The sequence below is a fragment of the Moschus berezovskii genome, chromosome 11, assembly GCF_049115385.1.
Source record: "Moschus berezovskii isolate FMDL1 chromosome 11, NW_MosBer_1.0, whole genome shotgun sequence".
In the NCBI taxonomy this organism is placed as follows: Eukaryota; Metazoa; Chordata; class Mammalia; order Artiodactyla; family Moschidae; genus Moschus; species Moschus berezovskii.
Window position 1 is genome coordinate 34,688,949 of NC_142470.1, and position 21,797 is coordinate 34,710,745.

The following is a 21,797-nucleotide window of genomic DNA, read 5'->3' on the forward strand; positions in this document are numbered from 1 at the left end:
AAGTACGGAGCCAGGGCACCCTGGGTGAATGAAGATGGCAGTAGAGAAAAAAAAGGACACCATGGGCACAATTAGGTTTTGGCCTTTAGTCTGAAAAAGTGTTGACTGAAAGTGTACAACAGAGAGCAGGTGCAAGCGGCTAGGGGCCATGGAGCCGCCAATAAAAAAGAATGTCCTTAAATAAAGTTCACAGAGTAAAAACCAGAGCCACCAGTCCTTCCCTCCAACACAACAGAGCACAGGCACAGAACCGGTGATGAGCCCCAAGGAGCAAGGAGGAGGCTGGGGAGGACAGCAGAGGCTCCCAGGCTGCTGTGTGGAGGGAGAGCCCTCTTTGGAATGGGCTGAGCCAAGCCACCCAGCTCCCCCTGCACACCTGATAACCACTGCTAAGGCTAAAGGAAAAAGACAAAACTCAGTCATTCTCAGTCTGGAGGGCTCAGAAAACAGTCTAGGTGGGCAGAGATCTGGACAACTGCTAGTCCCGCTTGGCCTTCTTCTTGTCGCTGTTGCCATTTTCTTCAGCCCCCTCGGTAGACAGCACCTCCTCCAGTTTCCGCTTGCCACTCTCTGGCTGAGGCGCTGCTGTGTTTCGGGGCTTGAAGCAAATGATGATGCAGGTCATGTTGTCACACCCTGTACCGTCCCCAGAAGTGTCTGGTGCCAGGCATTGATCCAGCAGCTACAAAAGGGAAGGGGTAGCTCAGCTGCAGGGTTTGAAAACTTCCTGGGAACCTAAAGTCTTAGAGGGCTGGCCTTGCTGAGACAGGGTGGCAGAAGGAAGGGAACAGGCAACAGGTGCCACAAAACAGGCTACATGCTAGTCCATAAGGCATAAGGATAAGTCAGGGAAATGAGGGAAAGTGGATCTTTCTAGTCAGAGTTCAGTATGTCAGTAAATAGTGATATTCCCAGGCTCTGATTTTAATTCAGGCTAAAAGAGAAAATTTTGGATACACAAACCAGACACCCTCTTTCCATCCTGGGACTTACCTCTTCCACAATGGATGACAATAACCGAAGCTCCCCATTTTCATCGCGCTGGCTGATCTTCGATTGAATAAAGTCTATAACTTCCTGGCTGCTCATCACATTCCTGGGTTCATAAACAACAGTTAAGAATCTTTTTTAGTCCCACCAAGGCAGAGTAGAAGAATATGGATAGAGGTGACAAATGCCCCATGTGTGCATGCTCAATTGCTCAAGTGTGTCCAACTCTTATGGACCCACCAGGCTCCTCTGTCCATGGCATTCTCCAGGCAAGAATACTAGAGTGGGCTGCCAATATCTCTTCCAGGAGGATCTTCCCAAACAAGGGATTGAACCCATCTCCTGCACTGACCGGTGTATTCTTGACCACTGCGCCACCTGGGAAGCCCGACAGAAGCCCCAGGCCAATGTAAACACCCACAGAGACTGCTGTCAGCTCTGCCTTCTGCTTGGGGATCTTGACACCAAGTTGCCTATATAGGCTCTAATGTTAGAGCAACCCGAGAAAAGGGGCTGACTACAGTCATTGGTAAGAAGATAAAGAAGCTCAGAGCCCCACAGAAGAAGTAATGCTGCAGGAGAAAAAGGGAATTTTAGGGTGTTCTGCCAGTGCTCACCATATGCCATCACAGGCAATGACCATGAATTCATGATCGTCTGTGAGAGTCAGCACCTTGATGTCAGGAAGGGCCGAAATCATCTGTTCCTCTGGTGGCAAGTTCTTGTTTCTCTTGTAAAAGTGGTCTCCTGAAGTAAAGGAATGGCTGGTTGATGAGTAAGTAGTCTGAGCACCTCCCAGATTTGTGTTTGAGGCCAGTCAAACCCTGCCGTTCATTTCTATTCTTTACAAAGTTCCATTCTGGTGGGATGAAGTGAGTTCTAATTTTTCTGGTTTCAGCCTGGTCTTTGGGTTGTTGAACTTTAGGTCAGTCACTAACCTGTCTTTTTCAATACCTATCTTACCTATTTCACAGAGATGTTTAAGGGACAGAGGTAGTAGATACAAAAGTAGTTTGAAAAATAAAAGGGCTACGAAGATTAAAGTTTGCTATAAGCATCTGGAACAGAAAACAAGACCCCAGAAGTCTTCCCCATAGTTTCTTGGCCCTTACCAATGGCTCTGGAGAGGTTGAGGCCACCATTGACTCGCCCATCCATGGTAACCTTGCCCCCAGCATTCTTGATGCGTGCTAGCTCCACTTCATCCTCCGGTTTGTGGTCATAGGACATGTCTAAAGCTTTGCCAGCCTCAGACACCACACAGCGGGAGTCTCCTGCATTGGCTACAATCAACTGCTTCCCTCGTATCAGAGCCACCACCGCTGTTGTACCACTGTCAGAGCCAGGCTTAAAAGGAAGAAAGGGGGCATCATAGGAGCTCCTGGGTAACAGTTCTCATCATTCTCCTATATTTTCTCCTCTCACTAGGACCACCAAGAGGGTTTTAACAGACAGGAGGAACACAGATTTAATCTTTCCAGAAACTACAGCATGCTCTCCCCCTTTTCTGAGACAATTCTACCCAAAAGACCTAGTTCCCCTTGTAGAGTAAATCCCCCCCATGACCACTGACTTCAGTGAGAAGATAGAAAGGGGATCCTTCTCCCATAATCACTATCAGAGAATTCCCCACACCTAGACTCTTGGCTTTCTCAGACTCATTGCCCACCCTTTCCCCACACACCTCCTCTTTGCCTTCCATCCCAGGCACCATCATCTCTTCTTCTTCGTCATCCTCTTCCGCCTCCTCAGTGTCATCCTCGTCTTCCTCATTCTCTGCCTCTTCACTGCTGTAGCCATCTTCCTCCTCACTGCATTCCTGCCAGAGGGACGACCCCAGGCTACTGAGGCTGGGGTGACCCCCTTGCCCCTCCCCCTAACTCACACTCAGAACCAAGAGGCCTTTACTGAACACAGATTCTCAAACCACTAGTAGATGCATATAAGATCCTGATGGAAAAATGTGGCGGAAGGGAGAGAGGGCTAGCGTGGATATACTGGTTTCCTGAACTAGGTTCAGTGGTCACTAGAAGGAAACCTTGGGGAAGGCCAGGGCTGCTAGCCAAATGCACCTTCCAGCAACATGACCAGAGAATAAGCTGCCCAGAAAAAAGAAACACCCAACTATCCAAAAGGAACACCATCTTGTTATTTCTCTAGGAGACAGACTCTGAAAGGCTAGAACTAGATCTATTTGTTACAATGTCAACAAAAGAAGAGGTAAGAGGGCTCTAATGGTACCTGTGTTAGCAGAGATAATGAATTTTTAAAAAGCTTAAACTATATTTGCAGGATGCTGTCAAAAATAGGAGACAGAAAAGAATAGAAAGCAATTATGCACTGCGATCAACCAGGCCCTCTCTACAACTTCAGCATCTGTCTGACCCCATGGGCCCTTACCTCGCTGTCTTCCTCTTCCTCCTCCGCCTCATCTGACTCATCCTCACTGTCCTCAAAGAACTTGGACTTAGCAACTCGAGGCAGCTTGTCGGAGGCTGAAGAGCAGGAAGGCCCAGCCTCACCAGTGGGAGTGCCAGGCTCCCCACCTTGGCCTGCCTCAGTCCCACATTCCGAGTTGGAGGAAAGGCCTGTGTGAGCCTTGGCTGTGGGGCCATTTTCCTCTGCAGAAGTTTCCCTAGATGGGTCCTCAGGTCCTGCCTCCCCATTGAGGCCCTGGGACCCTGGTTCCTCGCCTGTCCCAGCTCCAGATTTGCTGTGGGGAGCACCCTTGTGACAGTTCTGCCCGTAGCGTGTCAGCAGCTCTTCAATAGTCATGGTAGCCTCTTCATGCAGCAGTGCAGCCTCCTCATTGTCCACTGCAGGGGAGATGCTACATCAGCGCCCCATGCCAGACTTCTCCGGGAAGCAGTCCCTTACTACCTCCACAGCCCTTGTGACCTGAGTTCCGACTTACTTGCCCACCACCTCCCCTTCTCAAGTAGCTCCTGTCTCTTATCACAACTCAGAAAAACAGAAAAACAGCCCTTTGCTTCCTTTTCCTCAAGCAACATCAGCCTCCAGATTATTTCCTTTGGTCTTTGTGTTTCACTCCCTTCTTAGTCAAAGGAATACTAGTCACTGTATGTGTCGCCTATCACCTCTCATGTTTTATGGGTAAGCTGGAAACCCTATTCTGACTGAGGACCCAGGAAGTCCACAATGCCAGTCCAGGCCTAGGGCCTAGGCTTAATGACTGGCTGGTATGGCTAACAGCAGTTCCAATCTTAAAAAAAAAAAAGATCACATAAACATTAAAAGCAACCAGAAAGACCCCATCACAATGACAAAAGATAATGTATACAAAAATGCTTACAACACTATGGACTCAGCAAAGGTTAATCCTCTCTCTCCTGTTCATTACCACCTGTAGTACAGGGGATTCTTAACGTACAGGGGATTTCCCAGGTCCCGAGGAAACCATCTTCTCTCAGAGTTGACACATAATTTATATGTCTATTAAACAGTTCTTTAATATGCCAATTTCCTCTCAAACAAAAGGTGCCACACTCACCATCATCTTCATCAGCAACTTTTTCTTTTTCATCCTCATCTTCAGTGGGTCGCCCTGCAATCTGTGCCAGCTCCTTAATGACTTCCTCAGTGGTTAGTTTGGCATCAATAGCCAAGAAGGCATCTTCCAAAGCCTAAATATAAGCAAAACAGTATAAAGAAAGTGTAGGAAAAACTATGCAGGTACAAAATGAATTGCCTGTACACAATCCTGGGCACAAGGATGGGATGCAAATCAGAGTGATCCACCAAGCTGTGCGATAACTCAGAGACAAACAGTTCAGGAACTTGGGAATCAATAAGACACTCTAAAAAGGACCAAGTGGGAATACGCTCATTTTAGGTACAGAATTCTTTTAAGAAATTAGGTACAGAATTCTTTAAGAAATATAGTAAGAAGCAGCTGGGTGGCAATCAAAAAAGAAAAGCCAAGGATTGGCGGAGGGGGGAGAAAAACAGAAAGTCTGCAGAAGTGGAGAATGAACAGTGTGGGAAGACAGACCTTCTGTAGCTTGCCTTCTTTGTAGGCCTTCTGATCTTTGATGATATCAGGAAGATATTTGGCACAGTACAAGGCAACTTCCTCCCCTAGAATAAAGGTAAAATCATCCAGAGCACAGCTTTGCACACACATAAAGTGATATAATATCAACATACCAGTGACTCCCAAAGCTTAAGGAGATGAATATCTTAGCATATCAGAAACCTATCTGAACGACAATGTTTTGGGAAGTTTTGACCAAGAAAATTGATTTCACCATCACCTCTCTCAGGGCTATGTTAATACTGCCCAGGTGTTTTCTCACTGTATACTTAGTGTATACTTAGTTTTCAGTGAAAAAGAGACAAATGCTAATATAGGGAAAGGCTTCTTGTATTAAAACAAGGCCTGGTGAGATTAAGAACAAATCAAAATATCCTACTGGGGGAAGGAATGACAGAATATAGAAAAACAGCACTAGGCAGGAAATGGTATCTGAGGACCAGAACTCTGGAAAAGAAAAGAACAAAGGACCTGGAATTGGGGTTCCCAGAATGTTACCAATATGATCTGCTAAAGTTACCTCCATGTCCATCATAGACAGAAAACATGGCTGTCTCACTGTCCAGCTCAGGAATACAGTTGTGAGCATCCTACGAAAAAGAGCATAATTAGCATTTCTTAAGGTCAAAGGATATTCTTCCTTGTGCATCTCAGGTCAGAAGGATCACCTTCACATCTTAATCTCACTAAACCCTTCCCTGGCTGACCTACATGGCCTAGAAATAAGAAAGGAAGATGGGATGATAAGAACAGCACAAGGGTGGGAGGAAGGAGGGAAGGGAGGGAGAGAGCAAAAGGAAAGGAAGGCGGGAGGGAAGAAGGGAAGAGATGAATCAGGTCACTACCTCTGCAGTCTAGCAGCCTCAGCCTAGAAGATCTCAGTCCAGATGGCAGAATGTTTGGCTGTTGGAACTCTAGACCTGACCCTTTTGGATTTGTGGCAACTATGGGAAGAACCAGAATAAAGGATCTTTAAAGTCACTTCCAGACCCATTCTATGAAATCAGTGAACTTTAAGAGAGAAAATGCTAGGGAAGATAGCAAAAGGTGACAAAGTGACCCGAGAGCCTTCAGTTCAGTTCAGTTGCTCAGTCGTGTCCGATTCCTTGCGACCCCATGAATCACAGCACGCCAGGCCTCCCTGTCCATCACCAACTCCCGGAGTTCACTCAGACTCATGTCCATCGAGTCGGTGATGCCATCCAGCCATCTCATTCTCTGTCGTCCCCGTCTCCTCCCACCCCCAATCCCTCCCAGCATCAGACTCTTTTCCAGTGAGTCAACTCGTCGCATAAGGTGGCCAAAGTATTGGAATTTCAGCTTTAGCATCAGTCCTTCCAATGAACACCCAGGATCGATCTCCTTTAGAACGGACTGGTTGGATCTCCCTGCAGTCCAAGGGACTCTCGAGAGTCTTCTCCTACCTGCAAAATTTCTAGGAGAATCCTAAGACAGCCTGAGTGGAAGCATCCCCACCCCACCCCCAACCCCAGAAAAGCACCACCAAAACAGATTACCCCACCAGGCTGGAGTAATACAGTAATACAGGTGGAGAATACAGTTACAAAAGATAATCTTTCCAACAAACAGTTATTAAACTACACTGTGTGCAGTACTTGTTAACTGGAATTTACAATTAAATCAGCCACTTCCCAGGCAGCTCAGCGGTAAAGAATCCGCCTGCTGATGGAGGAGACGTAGGCTAGATCCCTTTATCGGGAAGATCCCATGGAGAAGGAAATGGCAATCCACTCCAGTATTCTTGCGTAGATAATCCCATGGACAGAGGAGCATGGAGGGCTATAGTCCATGGGGTCGCAAAGAGTCGTCCCACCTCCCACCCCCAGCTGAAACTGAGACACCATCTAATTCTGAAGGCACAGCACATCTGAAAAGAAATTTGCAATGGTCTTATAGGTATATTCTCTACAGACAAAAAGGATGTAACTATTTATTGTTTAATCAGTAAAGTTAATAGTTCTCATCTTTCAGGTATTTAGTACTTACATTTTAAAAATTATATTGTTAGAGGAAATCTGAATGTATCAGTTCTGCTGTCCCTAAAATAAGACTATGCTGTCATTATACAAGTCTGCTAGAAAATTAAACTTAGGGTTTTAAGATAGGCAAAGAGCACTGAAAAGGAGGTACTCTTTTATTTCCCTCTGATTGTCTCCAGGAGAAAGGGCCCCAGAAGCTAATGGGCATCCTCAGAAGGCCTTTGATGGCCTGTGTGGTCATCTACAGAACTGCCTCTTAGCCTCATCCCTGAGATCTAGAGAACCCCACACCAAAGTCATCTTCCTCCTCTCCCCCACTTTACCAATGACTCTACCACCAGACATGCTGAACTACCATCCCTCTAAGCCAGGGTTTATCATACTGCCCCCTCCTCTCCTTTCACCAACATCTTTCTTGCCTTTCATGATTGTCTTTACAGTGGTTCTCAGACTTTAACATGCCTAAGAATTCATTCATTCGTTCGTTCATTCAAATATCTGAGTATCCATTATGTGCCAAGATGTGCTCTGTCTGATTAGTTTCAGCAATACAGCTGTGTCACATTAATGTTGATTTCAGTTCCGCTGATTTTGCAGTTTGGTTTGTTGGCATGGAATTTATGTCCAGGTCTATGTTTGTACACACTGAAGTAACAGTAAATTAAAATCATGTTAGTGAATACTTCAGTTCAGTTCAGTTCAGTCGCTCAGTCGTATCCGACTCTCCGCAACCCCATGAATCACAGAACACCAGGCCTCCCTGTCCATCACCAACTCCCGGAGTTCACTCAAACTCATGTCCACAGAGTCGGTGATGCCATCCAGCCATCTCATTCTCGGTCGTCCCCTTCTCCTCCCGCCCCCAACCTTTCCCAGCATCAGAGACCCACAAATACTGCTTTCCTTATAAAAAAAAAAAAAAAAATCCATGGACAATCTCCAAGGTATTTTGTTAAATAAAGCAAGCAAAGCATATAATAACATATTTATTTAGTAAGCCGTTTTTTGTGTAAGAGGGAGTACAGGAATAGACATTTGTCTTCTCATACTTTAATACTACAAGGACACACAGAAAACTAATAAAAATAAACTGTGGGAGGGCATGAGGGTGCAAACAGATGAATGGGAGCAAGAGGGAACCATGGGAACGTTTAGCTTTTCAAAAGTAAATTAAATGTCTTTTAATTGCACTTTTTTGGTAGAGGAGCGTAGCACTCTTCCTGTCCACTACTTCCCAGTGGACAAGAGAATCAACTGGTCTTTCTCTGTCCTGCAACACCACTCTAATAAATCACAGCTGTGTTGTCTCTTTTGAACCCACACTTCTATTTAAAAAATCTCTGACTTCTCATCGCTCTTCACAAGATCATGTGATTTCGAAGCAGAAGATCTAGCCATCAGTGAACACTGGAAAAATAATTACCCTCTACAGTAATCAAATGGACATTAAAAAAAAAAAAAGGAATTATCTTTTTGTGCAAATTAGAATGATGAAAAAGATTAACAGTATCCAGTAGTAATAACAGTGAAGATAAAAACACATTCTCATACTCTGATCAACAAGAATATAAATTAGCACTTTTCCTGGACGGCAATTTGGTAATATGTATTAAAATGTGCATGTCTTTTGATCTAGAAATTTGACTTCTAGATTTATCTTATGGGAGTACTAACATAAGGATAAAAAGATACAAAGAATGCTCATTATAGCATTACTTACAATAAAAAAATTATAACCATCTAAATTTCCATGAATAGATCACAAACAGTACATCTCTCCAACGGAATATATGCAGTTGTTAGAAATGATGAATATGTGTTCATTTAGAAATGAGTTCACAACATATTAAGTGATAAAAAGCAAAACATAAATTATCTGTATGTAAGAAATCTGTAAGATCGCATATCAAACAGTGGAAGGTGAAATTTGGGTAATAATTGTTTCTATAATATGGAATGAGAGTATCTGCATTATTCATATCCTCACAGGACAATCATGAGGATGATGTAAAATGCGTAAAAATTCTTTGAAAATTGGTACATAGTACGTAAGTATATACACATATTCTGCTCTGAAATGTTGTACCGGTTCACATTTGTCTTCTCTACCCTTTTTCTCAAAAAGGAATGCCCACAATAAAGATTCATTTCCTGCCTTGAGGTTTCAGTTCCTAGAACTCTCCACACTATATTCCCCTCCACTTTTTGGTAGAGCTTTGCATCTATGTCACTTGGAACTGTTCTACCTTCTCTAAGCACTTCAATTCCCCCCTTGTGTCTTCAACCATAGCCTCCCTACCTTTACCCTTGTCTTTCTGTCCCTTTCTGAGTCAGAGTGAAGCATTTCAACACTGTCTCTTAGCGATCTAGAAAAACTCATCCATCCTTGTATAACCCGACCAACTGCTTTCTTTACCCTTGAATCTGAGCCACTAAGTATTGCTAGTCATAAAAATGTCATGAAATCATGTTGACTGCAGTGACTATTTCCATTTAGAATTTTTTTCTCTATTCTGCACTGACTCTTAAACATATGAACCACAGTTAGTCACAAACCTTTTCCACACTACTGAAGTTCTCATGGACATTTTCTGTTCACTCTTAGCAGAAAAAAGGCTTCCCTGGTGGCTCAGCAGTAAAGAATCTGCCCGCCAATGCAGGAGACACAGGTTTGATCTCTGGGTGGAGAAGGTCCCCTAGAGAAGGAAATGGCAACCCACTCCAGTATTCTTGCCCGGGAAATTCCATGGAGAGAGGAGCCTGGTGGGTGGGATACAGTCCACAGGGTTGCAAAGAGTCAGATGGAACTTAGCGACAAAACAACAACTTAGCAGATGAGCTAACCTCTTACTTTACTTAGATTGAGGTCTTATTTCAAGATATATCTCATCTTCCCTAGGAAGACTTCTAATTTCTCCATAGCAGTGTCTAACCTCTTCTTCACGTCTTCCTCAGCAGCATATTTCTTCTCTTTCTAGATTAACATTTTCTCTCAAACACAAACCCTTCTCCCTCAAGATCATACGTCACAGAACAGGCAATAACCATAACAGTAACCAAATCAGCCATTTTGCAGGCTTCATTCTCCCCAACCACTGTATGAAATTAAATAGTGCAAACCATGTCAGCTTTCTCAAAAGTTCTCCTGGGTTCTGTGAAGAACTGTAATCCTATACCTCCAATTGTCTGTTTCCACAGGATGTCCCTTCTCCACCTGAAACTTAATGTATGTAAACAGGAATTTAGCAGTCTCCCCCTGCCCCACACCCCCCCAAAAAAATCACAGCTTCTCCTACATGTCTTATTCCTGTGGATGGAATCTTAACTCTCTCCTAGACAACACCTAGTATCAGTCCTCCCTGACTTCCATCTATCAACATCTATCACTGAATCCTGCTAACTTTTCCCTCATAACTATGATCCTGGATTACTTTATTCAATATTTTAACTCCTCTCCTGTCTCTACTCTCTATCTCCTGTAATCCAGCCCACAAACATCCAGTTGCCAGATTAATCTCCCTAATATGACGTTTTACTGTCAGGCCCTTCAGTGATCTCTTGGAGGTGGTGAGATTAATTCCCTACTGCATTAGATTAATTCCATACAACTTCAGTTCAGTTCAGTTCAGTCGTGTCCAACTCTCCGCGACCCCATGAAGCACAGCACGCCAGGCCTCCCTGTCCATACAACTTACTGGCAATTAAAGGCACTCAATAATCATTTCTATCCATCTCCATAACCTATAATCTCTTTAACTCATGCCATTCCCCAAAAGAAACTACTCTTGGCACTCTTGATACTAAAACACTCTACCCTGGCATAGTAAGCATGCCTACCTCAATCTTTCCTCTTATCTCTTCTAGTATTTTTCCGTCTCTCATTTTTCGCCTCCCCATTTGTTACCATTTATACTGTTTTCTAAAGGTCCAGTTAGTCTCACCACCTCCAAGAGATCGTTCTCAATCACACCAACACTCTGTGATCATTCCCCTTCTGAACTCTTAATATTGACTGTCCGTACCAGTAATTTGGCATTCAGCATATATTATCCTGTATTATTATCCAAATCCCATAGGGGAAAAGTGTCGTAGGTCCAAAACAGCATGAAAACACGCTGTTTTACAAATATCTTAGGGATAACTCCTCCTTCGTTTACTACTCTAAACCTAGAGATATGTCATAACACAATAACCGAGATGATCTGAAAGAAATGATGTAGAATACACAGGTCACCTGAATCAGGACTCTCAGGTCTTGCCTTATTAGATCATAGATCACAAAGCCCCTCTGACCATCTAGACAAACAATGGATCTGTTATTAATAAACTGCTTACCTTTCCTGTGGGCTTCCCTAGTGGCTCAGACAGTAAAGAATCCACCTGCATGTGGGAGAGCTGGTTCAATCCCTGGGTTGGAAAGACCCTTGGAGAAGGGAATGGCTACCCACTCCAGCAGAACTGCCTGGAGAATTCCATGGACAGAGGAGCCTGGCAGGCTACAGTCCACGTGGTTGCAAAGAGTCCGAGACGACTCAGCAATTTTCACTTTCACTTTATTATTCCTGATGTCAATCTCCTAAGGTTACAAATACAATCATGAACGCTCCTTTGTTACTGGATCAACCATTTAGATTTCTGATACTTAAATTTATCTAAATCTTTGCAATTCAAGGAAAAAATTTTGAAAGTGGTTGGAAAAAGAACTACATTTTTTATTTTTAAAAGTCATGTATTACTGTCTGATTTTAAAAATCATATGCATGTATTACCACTGTGTTACAGACTGAATGTTTTATGTCCCTCCAACATTCATATATTGAAGCTTCATTGCCAATGTGATGGTATTTAGAGGTGCAGGCTTTGAGAGGCAATTAAGTCATGAGGAAGGAGCTCTCCTGAATGAGATTAGTACTCTTATAATAAGAGACACCAGCGGAGTCCTTTGCCTTGTGAGGACACACCTAAACACAGCCACTGTGAACTAGCACCAAGTGGGCCTTCTCCAGACAACTTGATCTTAATCTTCCCATTAGGGTCTCAAAGAGGTATTGACACACCTGTGTTCATAGCAGCTTTGTTCACAATAGCCCAAAAGTAGAAAAACTCATGTGTTCACCAACAGAGGAATGAATTTTAAAAATGTGATATATATGGGCCAAGGAATATCATTCAGCTTTAAAAAGGAAATTCTGACACATGCTACAACATGGATGAACCTTGAGAACATGATGCTAAGTGAAATAAGCCAGCCAGTACTTTGGTATCCAGAGCAGTCAAATTCATAGACAGAAAGTAGAATAGTAGTGATTGCTAGCAGCCAGGTACAGGGTGGGAGGAGGATGAAAAGAGTTCTGGAGATTGGTTGCACAACAAAGTGAATTTACTTAACACTACTGATCTGTACGTTTTAAATGGTTAAGATGGCAAATTTCATGTTATGTGTAGTTTACCAGAAAAACAAACTTCCTACCAAGAGCCCAGGCTCAGATGGCATCACCAGTGAGCTCTACCAAATATTTAAAAAATTAGTATGAATTCTTCACAAACTCTTCCAAAATAAAGAAGAAAGGATAACACTTCCCAACTCATTCTATGAGGCCAACATTATTCTGATACCAAAACCAGACAGACATCACAAGAAAACTATAGGCTTAATATCATTAAGATAGTTCAGTTCAGAAACTCAGTCATATCCGACTCTTTGCAACCCCATGGACTATGCTTCCCTGTCCATCACCAACTCCCGGAGCTTGCTCAAACTCATGTCCATCGAGTTGGTGATGCCATCCAACCATCTCGTCCTCTGTCATCCCCTTCTCCTCCTGCCTTCAATCTTTCCCAGCATGAGGGTCTTTACTCATGAGTCAGTTCTTTGCATCAGGTGGCCAAAGTATTGAAGCTTCAGTTTCAGCATCAGTCCTTCCAATGAATATTCTGGACTGACTTCCTTTATGATTGACTGGTTGGATGTCCTAGCAGTCCAAGGGACTCTCAAGAGTTTTCTCCAACACCACAGTTCAAAAGCATCAATTCTTTGGCACTCAACCTTCTTTATGCTCCAACTCTCACTTCCATACATACATGACTACCAGAAAAATCAGCTTTGACTATACAGACCTTTGTCAGTAAAGTAATGTCTCTGCTTTTTAATATGCTGTCTGGGTTTGTCAAGAGCAACTGTTTTTTAATTTCATGGCTGCAGTCACCATCTGCAGTGATTTTGGAGCCCAAGAAAATAGTCTGTCTCTGTTTCCATTGGTTCCCCATCTATTTGCCATGAAGTGATGGGACCGGATGTCATGATCTTAAGTGTTTTGAATGTTGAGTTTTAAGCCAGCTTTTTCACTCTCCTCTTTCACTTTCATCAAGAGGCTCTTTAGACAGCAAGACTCATGAACTGATACACAAATTCAGAATAAGCCCTATCAAAATCCCTGGTGCCTTTTGCAGTGAAACTGACAAACTGATCCTAAAGTTCATACAGATATACAAGGGACTCAAAAAGACGAAATGAAAAAAAATAGCTATAGTAACCAAGACAGTGTGGTACACAGATCAATGGAATGGAATGAAGAGTCCAGAAATAAACCCTCATATTTATGGTCAACTGTGCCTCTTGAGAAACCTATATGCAGGTCAGGAAGCAACAATCAGAACTGGACATGGAACAACAAACTGGTTCCAAATAGTAAAAGGAGTACGTCAAGGCTGTATATTGTCACCCTGCTTATTCAACTTACATGCAGAGTACATCATGAGAAACGCTGGGCTGGAAGAAGCACAAGATGGAATCAAGATTGCCGGGAGAAATATCAATAACCTCAGATATGCAGACGACACCACCCTTATGGCATAAAGTGAAGAAGAACTAAAGAGCCTCTTGATGAAAGAAGAGAATGAAAAAGTTGACTTAAAAAGCTCAACATTCAGAAAACTAAGATCATGGCATCTGGTCCCATCACTTCATGGGAAATAGATGGGGAAAACGGTGGAAAACAGTGGCAGACTTTATTTCTTTGGGCTCCAAAATCACTCCAAATGGTGACTGCAGCCATGAAATTAAAAGATGCTTACTCCTTGGAAGGAAAGTTATGACCAACCTAGATAGCATATTAAAAGCAGAGACACTGCTTTGCCAACAAAGGTCCGTCTAGTCAAAGCTATAGTTTTTCCAGTGGTCATGTATGGATGTGAGAGTTGGACTGTGAAGAAAGCTGAGCGCCGAAGAATTGATGCTTTTGAACTGTGGTGTTGGAGAAGACTCCTGAGGGTCCCTTGGACTGCAAGGAGATCCAACCAGTCCATTCTATGCCAAGATAACTCAAAGAGGGAAAAGAATAGGATCCTAAATAAATCATGCTGGGACAAACACATATCCAGATACAAAAGTATGAAGTTGGACCCCTTCTTTACACCATACACAAGAATTAACTCAAAATGGATTACCTAAATGGACTTCATCAAAATTAACAACTCTGGTGCCTAAAAGGCCACCAACAGGGACTTCCTTGGTGGTCCAGTGGTTAAGACTCTGCGTGCTTCCACAGGGCAAAGGTTTGATCCCTGGTCAGGGAACTAAGATCCTGAATGCCCACATGCCACTAAGCATGGCAAAAAAAAAAAGACAAAGGATATGAATAGACATTTCTCCAAGGATATCTAAATGGCCAATAAGCTCAAGGAAAATGTCAAACATCATTAGCCGTCACAGAAATACAATCAAAATCACAATGGAATATCATTTTACACCCATAAGAATGGCTATAATCAGGGGAAAAAAGGGCAACAGGTATAAGGAGGAGGTAGAGAAACTGACACCCTCATATATTGCTGGTAGAAATGTAAACAGAACCACCACTTTGGAAAATAGTTAGGCAGTTCCTCAAAATGTTAAACATGAGAGTTACTATATGACCCAGCAATTCAACTCCTAGGGATACATTCAAAAGAAATAAAACCTATTTCCACACAAAAGTTGGAACATGATTTTCATAGCATCATTATTCAAAAAAGTAAAAATGTGGAAATCCCAATGTCCATCAACTGATGAATAAACAAAATGTGCATACAATGGAAGATGATTCAGCCATAAAAAGGAATGAAGTAGTGATTGATCCATGTACAACCTGAATGATCCTTGAAATGTATACTTTAAATGGACATGGCACAATAAAGTTGTTTAAAAAGAACCTGAATATACATTTTCAAGGATTACACATGATTAAAGCTGATATATTCCATCTTTGAACTAGATCTAGAGAGAAACAGAAAACTCCACTGTAATTGGTACTGAGATGACAATGTGTCATTAAACATCAGAGATGCTATTAGTTCAGTTCGAAAGAACAGTCCTTCCAGACAGCACAAATTTAATGATTGCTAATAATGGCAAGCACTACTGATCCGATCTAATTTCTACACTCAGATTCAAGCCGTACAATTCTAAGCAGGTAACGCAATAAAGGGTGGTCAGGGGTTGAGAGAAGTATTAATTGCTAGAGGACTGGGCAATAGAAATAATTTATGTAAAATATTCTTGAAATCTTGAGAAATACATTCTGATTGTAACTTACAACTGTTTGAAAACTTATAAAGGAATAGTAGGAAACAACTTCTCTGTACTCAAGGGCATACATTTTAAATCATTTCATACTATCTTTGAATTGTGAAGAATAGGTACTGCCTGCTGATCAAATGAAAAGAATGCCCTTTTATTTAAGTTGCTTAACCATGTCCTAGACAAAGGAATTCTGATCTGGTTCAATAAGTAAAAAGTGCTTTAAGTCACAGAGATGAGACACTAATCTGAGGATCAAACAATAAATGCTCCTCAGCTTCAGATGCCTGCTCTCCAGTGGAACCCCATAGCATGCCTGTGATATTTCACTTTACATTCCCCCTATTAATATAATGATTGAAACTGTCATGCATGTATCTTAAGATACTTTATGCTCAACATTATGTACATTCAATTCTAGATGACCCACTCTGACCGTTAATAAGCCAGCTTCTATATGGCAAGAGCTATCCCACTCAAAATTATACGTTATGCATTGATGCTGCCTTTAAAAGGGGGTAAATATAAGCGTTTATAATATACACATACACACATATATAAACATATACATCTTAACTTCCTAACTGGAAACAATCTTGTCACTTCAGAAACCCTCATAACCAAAAACTAAAATTACCCTAGTCTCTTTGACACCGGAAACTCAAGAGCCTTTCCATAAATATTTCTCAGGCACCCTTCCACAACATACCTGTTAACTCCCAAAATACAAGCTGGAATCAAGGTTGCAGGGAGTAATATCAATAATCTCAGATATGCAGATGACACCACCCTTATGGCAGAAAGCGAACAGGAATCAAAGAGCCTCTTGATGAAAGTGAAAGAAGAGTGTGAAAAAGCTGGCTTAAAACTCAATATTCACCCTAGAGAAGGAAATGGTAACCCACTCCCAGTATTCTTGCCTGGCGGGATACAGTCCGTGGGGTTACATGACTGAACACGCATGCATGAGGGTGGAGGGAGACGGACTGGTAGCAATAAACTGGTAGAATTAAAGAAAAAACACCAAAACTCAATATTCAAAAAACTAAGATCATGGCATCCGGTCCCATCACTTCATGGCAAATAGATGGGGAACCAATGAAGACAGTGACAGACTTTCTTTTCTTGGGCTCCAAAATCACTGCGGACAGTGATTGCAGCCATGAAATTAAAAGACGCTTGCTCCTTGGAAGAAAACCAATGACAAACCTAGACAGTATATTAAAAAGCAGAGATATTACTTTGCCACAAAGGCCCGTATAGTTAAAGCTATGATTTTTCCAGTAGTCATGTACAGATGTGAGAGCTGGACAATAAAAAAGGCTGAGTGCCAAAGAATTGATGCTTTCGAATCATGGTGTTGGAGAAGACTCTTGAGAGTCCCCTGGACAGCAGGAAGATCAAAACAGTCAATCCTAAAGGAAATCAACCCTGAATATTCACTGGAAGGACTGATACTGAAGCTGATGGTCCAATACTCTGGCCACCTGATGTGAACGGCCGACTCATTGGAAAAGATTCTGATGCTGGAAAAGATTGAAGACAGAAGAGACGGGGATGACAGATGATGAGATGGTTGGATGGCATCACCGACTCAATGGACATGAGTTTGAGCAAATTCCGTGAGATGATGGACAGGGAAGCCTGGAGTGCTGCAGTCCATGCAGTCGCAAAGAGTTGGACGTGACTGAACAACCACCACCACCACCACCACCACCACCAGCTTAAGGGTCCCTCCAAATCATGGAGAAGGAAGACGGGAAGGGAACATGAACTGTAATAATCTCATTACCCCTCCTCAAAACACCCTGGTTCCACAGCAAGAGGGGCTAGAGAGGGGCAGAAAGTATAAAATGCCAGCTACTGGTAGTTGCCATCTTGCCTCAAGAGAAGGGATAAATAGTACTCTTTAAGGCTGAATCTATGCATCAATCAGGATTTCAGTAACCTTTATTATATGTGCCGCTATGATAAACTTACCTCAACTAAATCATTAGGACTAAGCAAATAAGGTCAACAGAATTAATAAACTGGTGGAATTAAGCCCCAAAGGTTAAGAGGAACAGGAGTATACTTTCTGAAAAGCTAAGAGGTAGCGCTTCACTCAAGAGGTTGAAGTCAAACTTCTTTTCTTGCCATAGCAAAGAAACTATTATACTTCAGGGAGAAAGGAAACAAGGCCAGAAGCAAATGTTATGGATGCAGAACAGGATCCCAAACAGGACTTCAGCAGGATTTGATTAGGTATATTTAACTATTCAACCAAAGGAAAATTCAGAAACAGCATAATACGATTTTAAAACCATAAGTGGTTATCTCTCAGGAGGAAGGTTAGGATATAAGGAATAGTCTAGCAAGATTTCTACAAACCAAACAGCCTCTCATGAAACACTTACATTCCAATTACCAGAGGAGAAACCAAAAATAAAAGGAAATGCCCTACAGAGAAGCAAATAGTACAGAATCACTGGGCAAATGACTTGGAAAACAGAATATCCAAGCAACTCAATTCATAAAGAAAACTAGAAAGAATATCAAAGAAGTGGGAAAAAACCACAGCAGAGAGGAAAAGTGGAAACTATGGAATAAGAAACTCAAAGGAAAAGCCTTACCCTGAGACAGTCACCTCAAATCTTACAATATGCCATAGAACTGGAACCTCCAAATTACCAACTAACCCAAAAACAAGATTGACATTAAGCCTTTCCTTAAGCTCCATCAAGATATTTCCACCAGCCAGATAATTACATTTTCCAAGCACCCGGCTGAATTGGTAAGCTCCATACAGTGCACCATCAGTTCAGTTCAGTTCAGTGGCTCAGTCGTGTCCGACTCCTTGCGACCCCATGAATCACAGCACGCCAGGCCTCCCTGTCCATCACCAACTCCCGGAGTTCACACAAACTCATGTCCACCGAGTCGGTGATGCCATCCAGCCATCTCATTCTCTGTCGTCCCCGTCTCCTCCCACCCCCAATCCCTCCCAGCATCAGACTCTTTTCCATTGAGTCAACTTGTCGCATGAGATGGCCAAAGTATTGGAGTTTCAGCTTTAGCATCAGTCCTTCCAATGAACACCCAAGATTGATCTCCTCTAGAATGGACTGGTTGGATCTCCTTGCAGTCCAAGGGACTCTCAAGAGTCTTCTCCAGCACCACAGTTCAAAAGCATCAATTCTTCAGCGATCAGCTTTCTTCACAGTCCAACTCTCACATCCATACATGACCACGGGAAGAAACATAGCCTTGACTAGACGGACCTTGGTTGGCAAAGGAATGTCTTTGCTTTTTCATATGCTGTCTAGGTTGGTCATAACTTTCCTTCCAAGGAGCAAGCGTCTTCTAATTTCATGGCTGCAATCAGCATCTGCAGTGATTTTGGAGCCCCCCAAAATAAAGTCTGACACTGTTTCCACTGTTTCCCCGTACCATAGAGAAACATAAATGCTTCATTTCAGGTTGACACAGATGAAAACAGTGTCTCGAACAATTTCTATCCTACAGATTCTTTCCACCAAGGCACAGCTATCCTAATTTTTTTGGGCCTCAATTCCTCTAAGCTGTAAAATGTGGGAGCCAAATTTGGTGAGATGAACTATAGGATCCTCTCTGTTTTTCACGATTTTATGCCTAATGATAAAGTCTCCTAGAGGTATAAAATTTGAGTCTGAGAACAAACCATTTATACTGTCATTCCAGAGCTAACCACAGGGAGGAGCGAGGGATTTGAAGAAATTCCCAAGGGAGACAGTATTTGGCTGCTACCTGAAGCCCACCTAGTTTAAGTGGTTAAACCCTCCATCCCAGACATAATTAGAGCATTTCCCTGGCTCCTCTGCCTAGACCTCACAATACTCTTCACAAAAACAGATCTTACACATGTCTTTCTCCCTTTCCCTCCTGCCACAGTTTTCTCTATTCTCCTTTGTACTTTTATATCCATTTGCCCAACACTATTCCTTTTAATCCAGAATTTTTCCATTTTATCAACAGTGCAATTTTCTATAAAAGGATAATAAGTTTTCTATAGATTAAGATTAAAAAAAACTTTTGATTGAAAATCAAGGAAATTATAAACTACAACAAGCACAGGCAAATGACAACTACTAAGCTGTAGAGGAATTCCGAGTAAGAAAAAAATAATTAGGCATAATTTTAAAAGAAATTAGAGTGACTGACACAATTCAAGTTTTCCAAAGGCTAGGAAAGGCCCTGAGGGAAAAAACAAACGAGTGACAATTCTTGGAGGTCTAGTCAAACCTCTGAAATTAACAAGTGGTGGTGCCCAGAACCAGGCAACTAGGTAATATGAATTTGAAACAGACTATTTGCCTGGCTTCCTTTCACTGTCAAACTTCTCGTCCAGAAAGAGCTCTCATACATTTTTTTCTTAAAGTACAGTCATTCACATCTATCCGCCTCTCTCGAGCAAGTCAATGGATAAATAGTCCCTCTCTTCTTTACTCCTACACTAAACCTCACGCCGTTTACGAGCCTGGAAAGCTGGGTTGGCACGAGAGGATGGCGCGAAGGCACGGGGAGGTCGGTCAGTTGGCGGAAGGTGCCTCTCCCCACATGGCTGAGCGCTCGCCGCCAAGCTGGCCACCGTCACACGGTCCCCTAGCACCAGCAGGTCGCTCTCGGCCCCGGCCCCGCTCTCGCTGTCGCCTCACAAACTGCCGCTGCGGCCACGGCCTCCCGTTTAAGACCCTCCCCCGGGGATGACCCCATCCCCCCGCTCCCTTTCTCCGTCGGGTTCCCGCCCTGCAGCCGCCAGCCTATGGGCCCCTCCCGCCTCACCTCCATGGAGACGCGCCAGCCTTGCATGGCGGAGAAGCCGTACGGCAGCGGCAGGCGCGAGGCGCCGACCCCGTCCCCAGAGCACTTCACCGTGTTGGGCTGAGAGAGGTAGGCACCCATGGCGGCGGCTGACCGGCGGCCTCAGGGGCAGGCGAACGAAGCGCGACCCGTGCCGGCGCCGGAGCCGGGGCCCCGGGTGCGCGCGTGGCAAGAGCTAGCTGAACTGCGCGGCCGACGCAAGGTGCCGGTGAAAGGCGCGAGGCGGGCCAGGAGGCGGTAACGGGACGGGAGCTGAGAGGGAGCGGAAGCGGAAACGGCGCCGCTTCAGACCCCGCCCGGTCGGCGCGGCGCGGCGCGGCGCTGCGGGCAGTCATTTCCTTAGCAACTCGCCCCGCCCGCGGGGACAACGGCCCGCCCAACCGCCGCTCCCGCGAGATTGGCGTAGTCACGCCCACCAACGGCCGCTGCCCGCCTGGGGTGGCCTGGTAGGTTGCTCCTAGCCAGTAGGTCTTACTGTTCCCTGCTGTCCCCCACCTCCGTTCCCCTAGCCTGGCCTCTCGCGTTTTGTCTGAGGCTCTTTTGTGTGGGACTGGGCATTTCCGGTTCATCCTCTAAAGTGTCAGTTCTCTCTCCGCCGCGCCCTCGAACTCCCACAAATCGTCCCGATGCGGTTCAATTAGAGTTGACTAGTATTAATGCTGCTGCTAAGTCACTTCAGTCGTGTCCGACTCTGTGTGACCCCATAGACGGCAGCCCACCAGGCTCCCCCGTCCCTGGGATTCTCCAGGCAAGAACACTGGAGTGGGTTGCCATTTTTGCCATTTCCTTCTCCAGTGTGTGAAAGTGAAGTCGCTCAGTCGTGTCCGACCCTTAGCGACCCCACGGACTGCAGCCTACCAGGTTGCTCCATCCATGGGATTTTCCAGGCAAGAGTACTGGAGTGGCTTGCCATTGCCTTCTCCGGACTAGTATTAATAATTTGTTCTGAGCGCATGAAGTACCCTTGTGAGGCCTATGCGAGTAGGATGTGAGATCGTCTTTCTGACCAAAGAAAATGAAGACCTCTCTCTGACCCAGCCTGTGCGGGTGGAGAAGAAATGAAAAGGGAGTGGAAGAGCTATTGCTTGAGGTCCTCAGGATGCCCCAGACGTGCATTATGCCCGGGGAGAAGGGGAAAATGTTAAGGGGTTACAGGGGTGAAGAAAGTCAACTGCTTTGCGGAGGGTTTTTGAGGAAGCTGCTTGCCTCGTTGGAGAGTGATTTTAAGTAGTAACATTAGATAGGATAGAGAATGGTGGTAAGTGCCAAAATGGGTGGCTTGCACTTCGGTGTTATTCTGGTGGAGCCTTTGGAGTTTATTGGCCTAGTCTTTGTGTGCAGAGAGAAAGCCTGGAGA

General features: G+C 43.9%; 1 protein-coding gene across 1 annotated transcript; it reads right to left on the reverse strand.

Moving 5' to 3' along the window:
- Nucleotides 1-66: 66 nt before the first annotated feature.
- PPM1G (protein phosphatase, Mg2+/Mn2+ dependent 1G) lies at nucleotides 67-20,719 on the reverse strand. The gene is made up of 10 exons (XM_055399026.2): nucleotides 20,402-20,719; nucleotides 5,565-5,634; nucleotides 5,003-5,088; nucleotides 4,502-4,634; nucleotides 3,391-3,806; nucleotides 2,675-2,809; nucleotides 2,103-2,337; nucleotides 1,608-1,737; nucleotides 994-1,096; nucleotides 67-682 (listed from the first exon to the last, which is right to left on the reverse strand). The coding sequence occupies exons 1-10, from the start codon at nucleotides 20,519-20,521 to the stop codon at nucleotides 479-481; spliced, it is 1,632 nt and encodes a 543-aa protein (XP_055255001.2). The 5' UTR covers nucleotides 20,522-20,719; the 3' UTR covers nucleotides 67-478.
- Nucleotides 20,720-21,797: the final 1,078 nt, after the last annotated feature.

Excerpts from the sequence above, each read along its gene's own strand:
- PPM1G (XM_055399026.2), bottom strand. The coding sequence starts at position 20,521 with ATGGGTGCCTACCTCTCTCAGCCCAACACGGTGAAGTGCTCTGGGGAC. Across the intron at positions 5,635-20,401 it reads GCTGGCGCGTCTCCATGGAG|GATGCTCACAACTGTATTCC; the intron begins GTGAGGCGGGAG and ends TCTTTTTCGTAG. Across the intron at positions 1,738-2,102 it reads CAACCTCTCCAGAGCCATTG|GAGACCACTTTTACAAGAGA; the intron begins GTAAGGGCCAAG and ends CCTTTACTTCAG.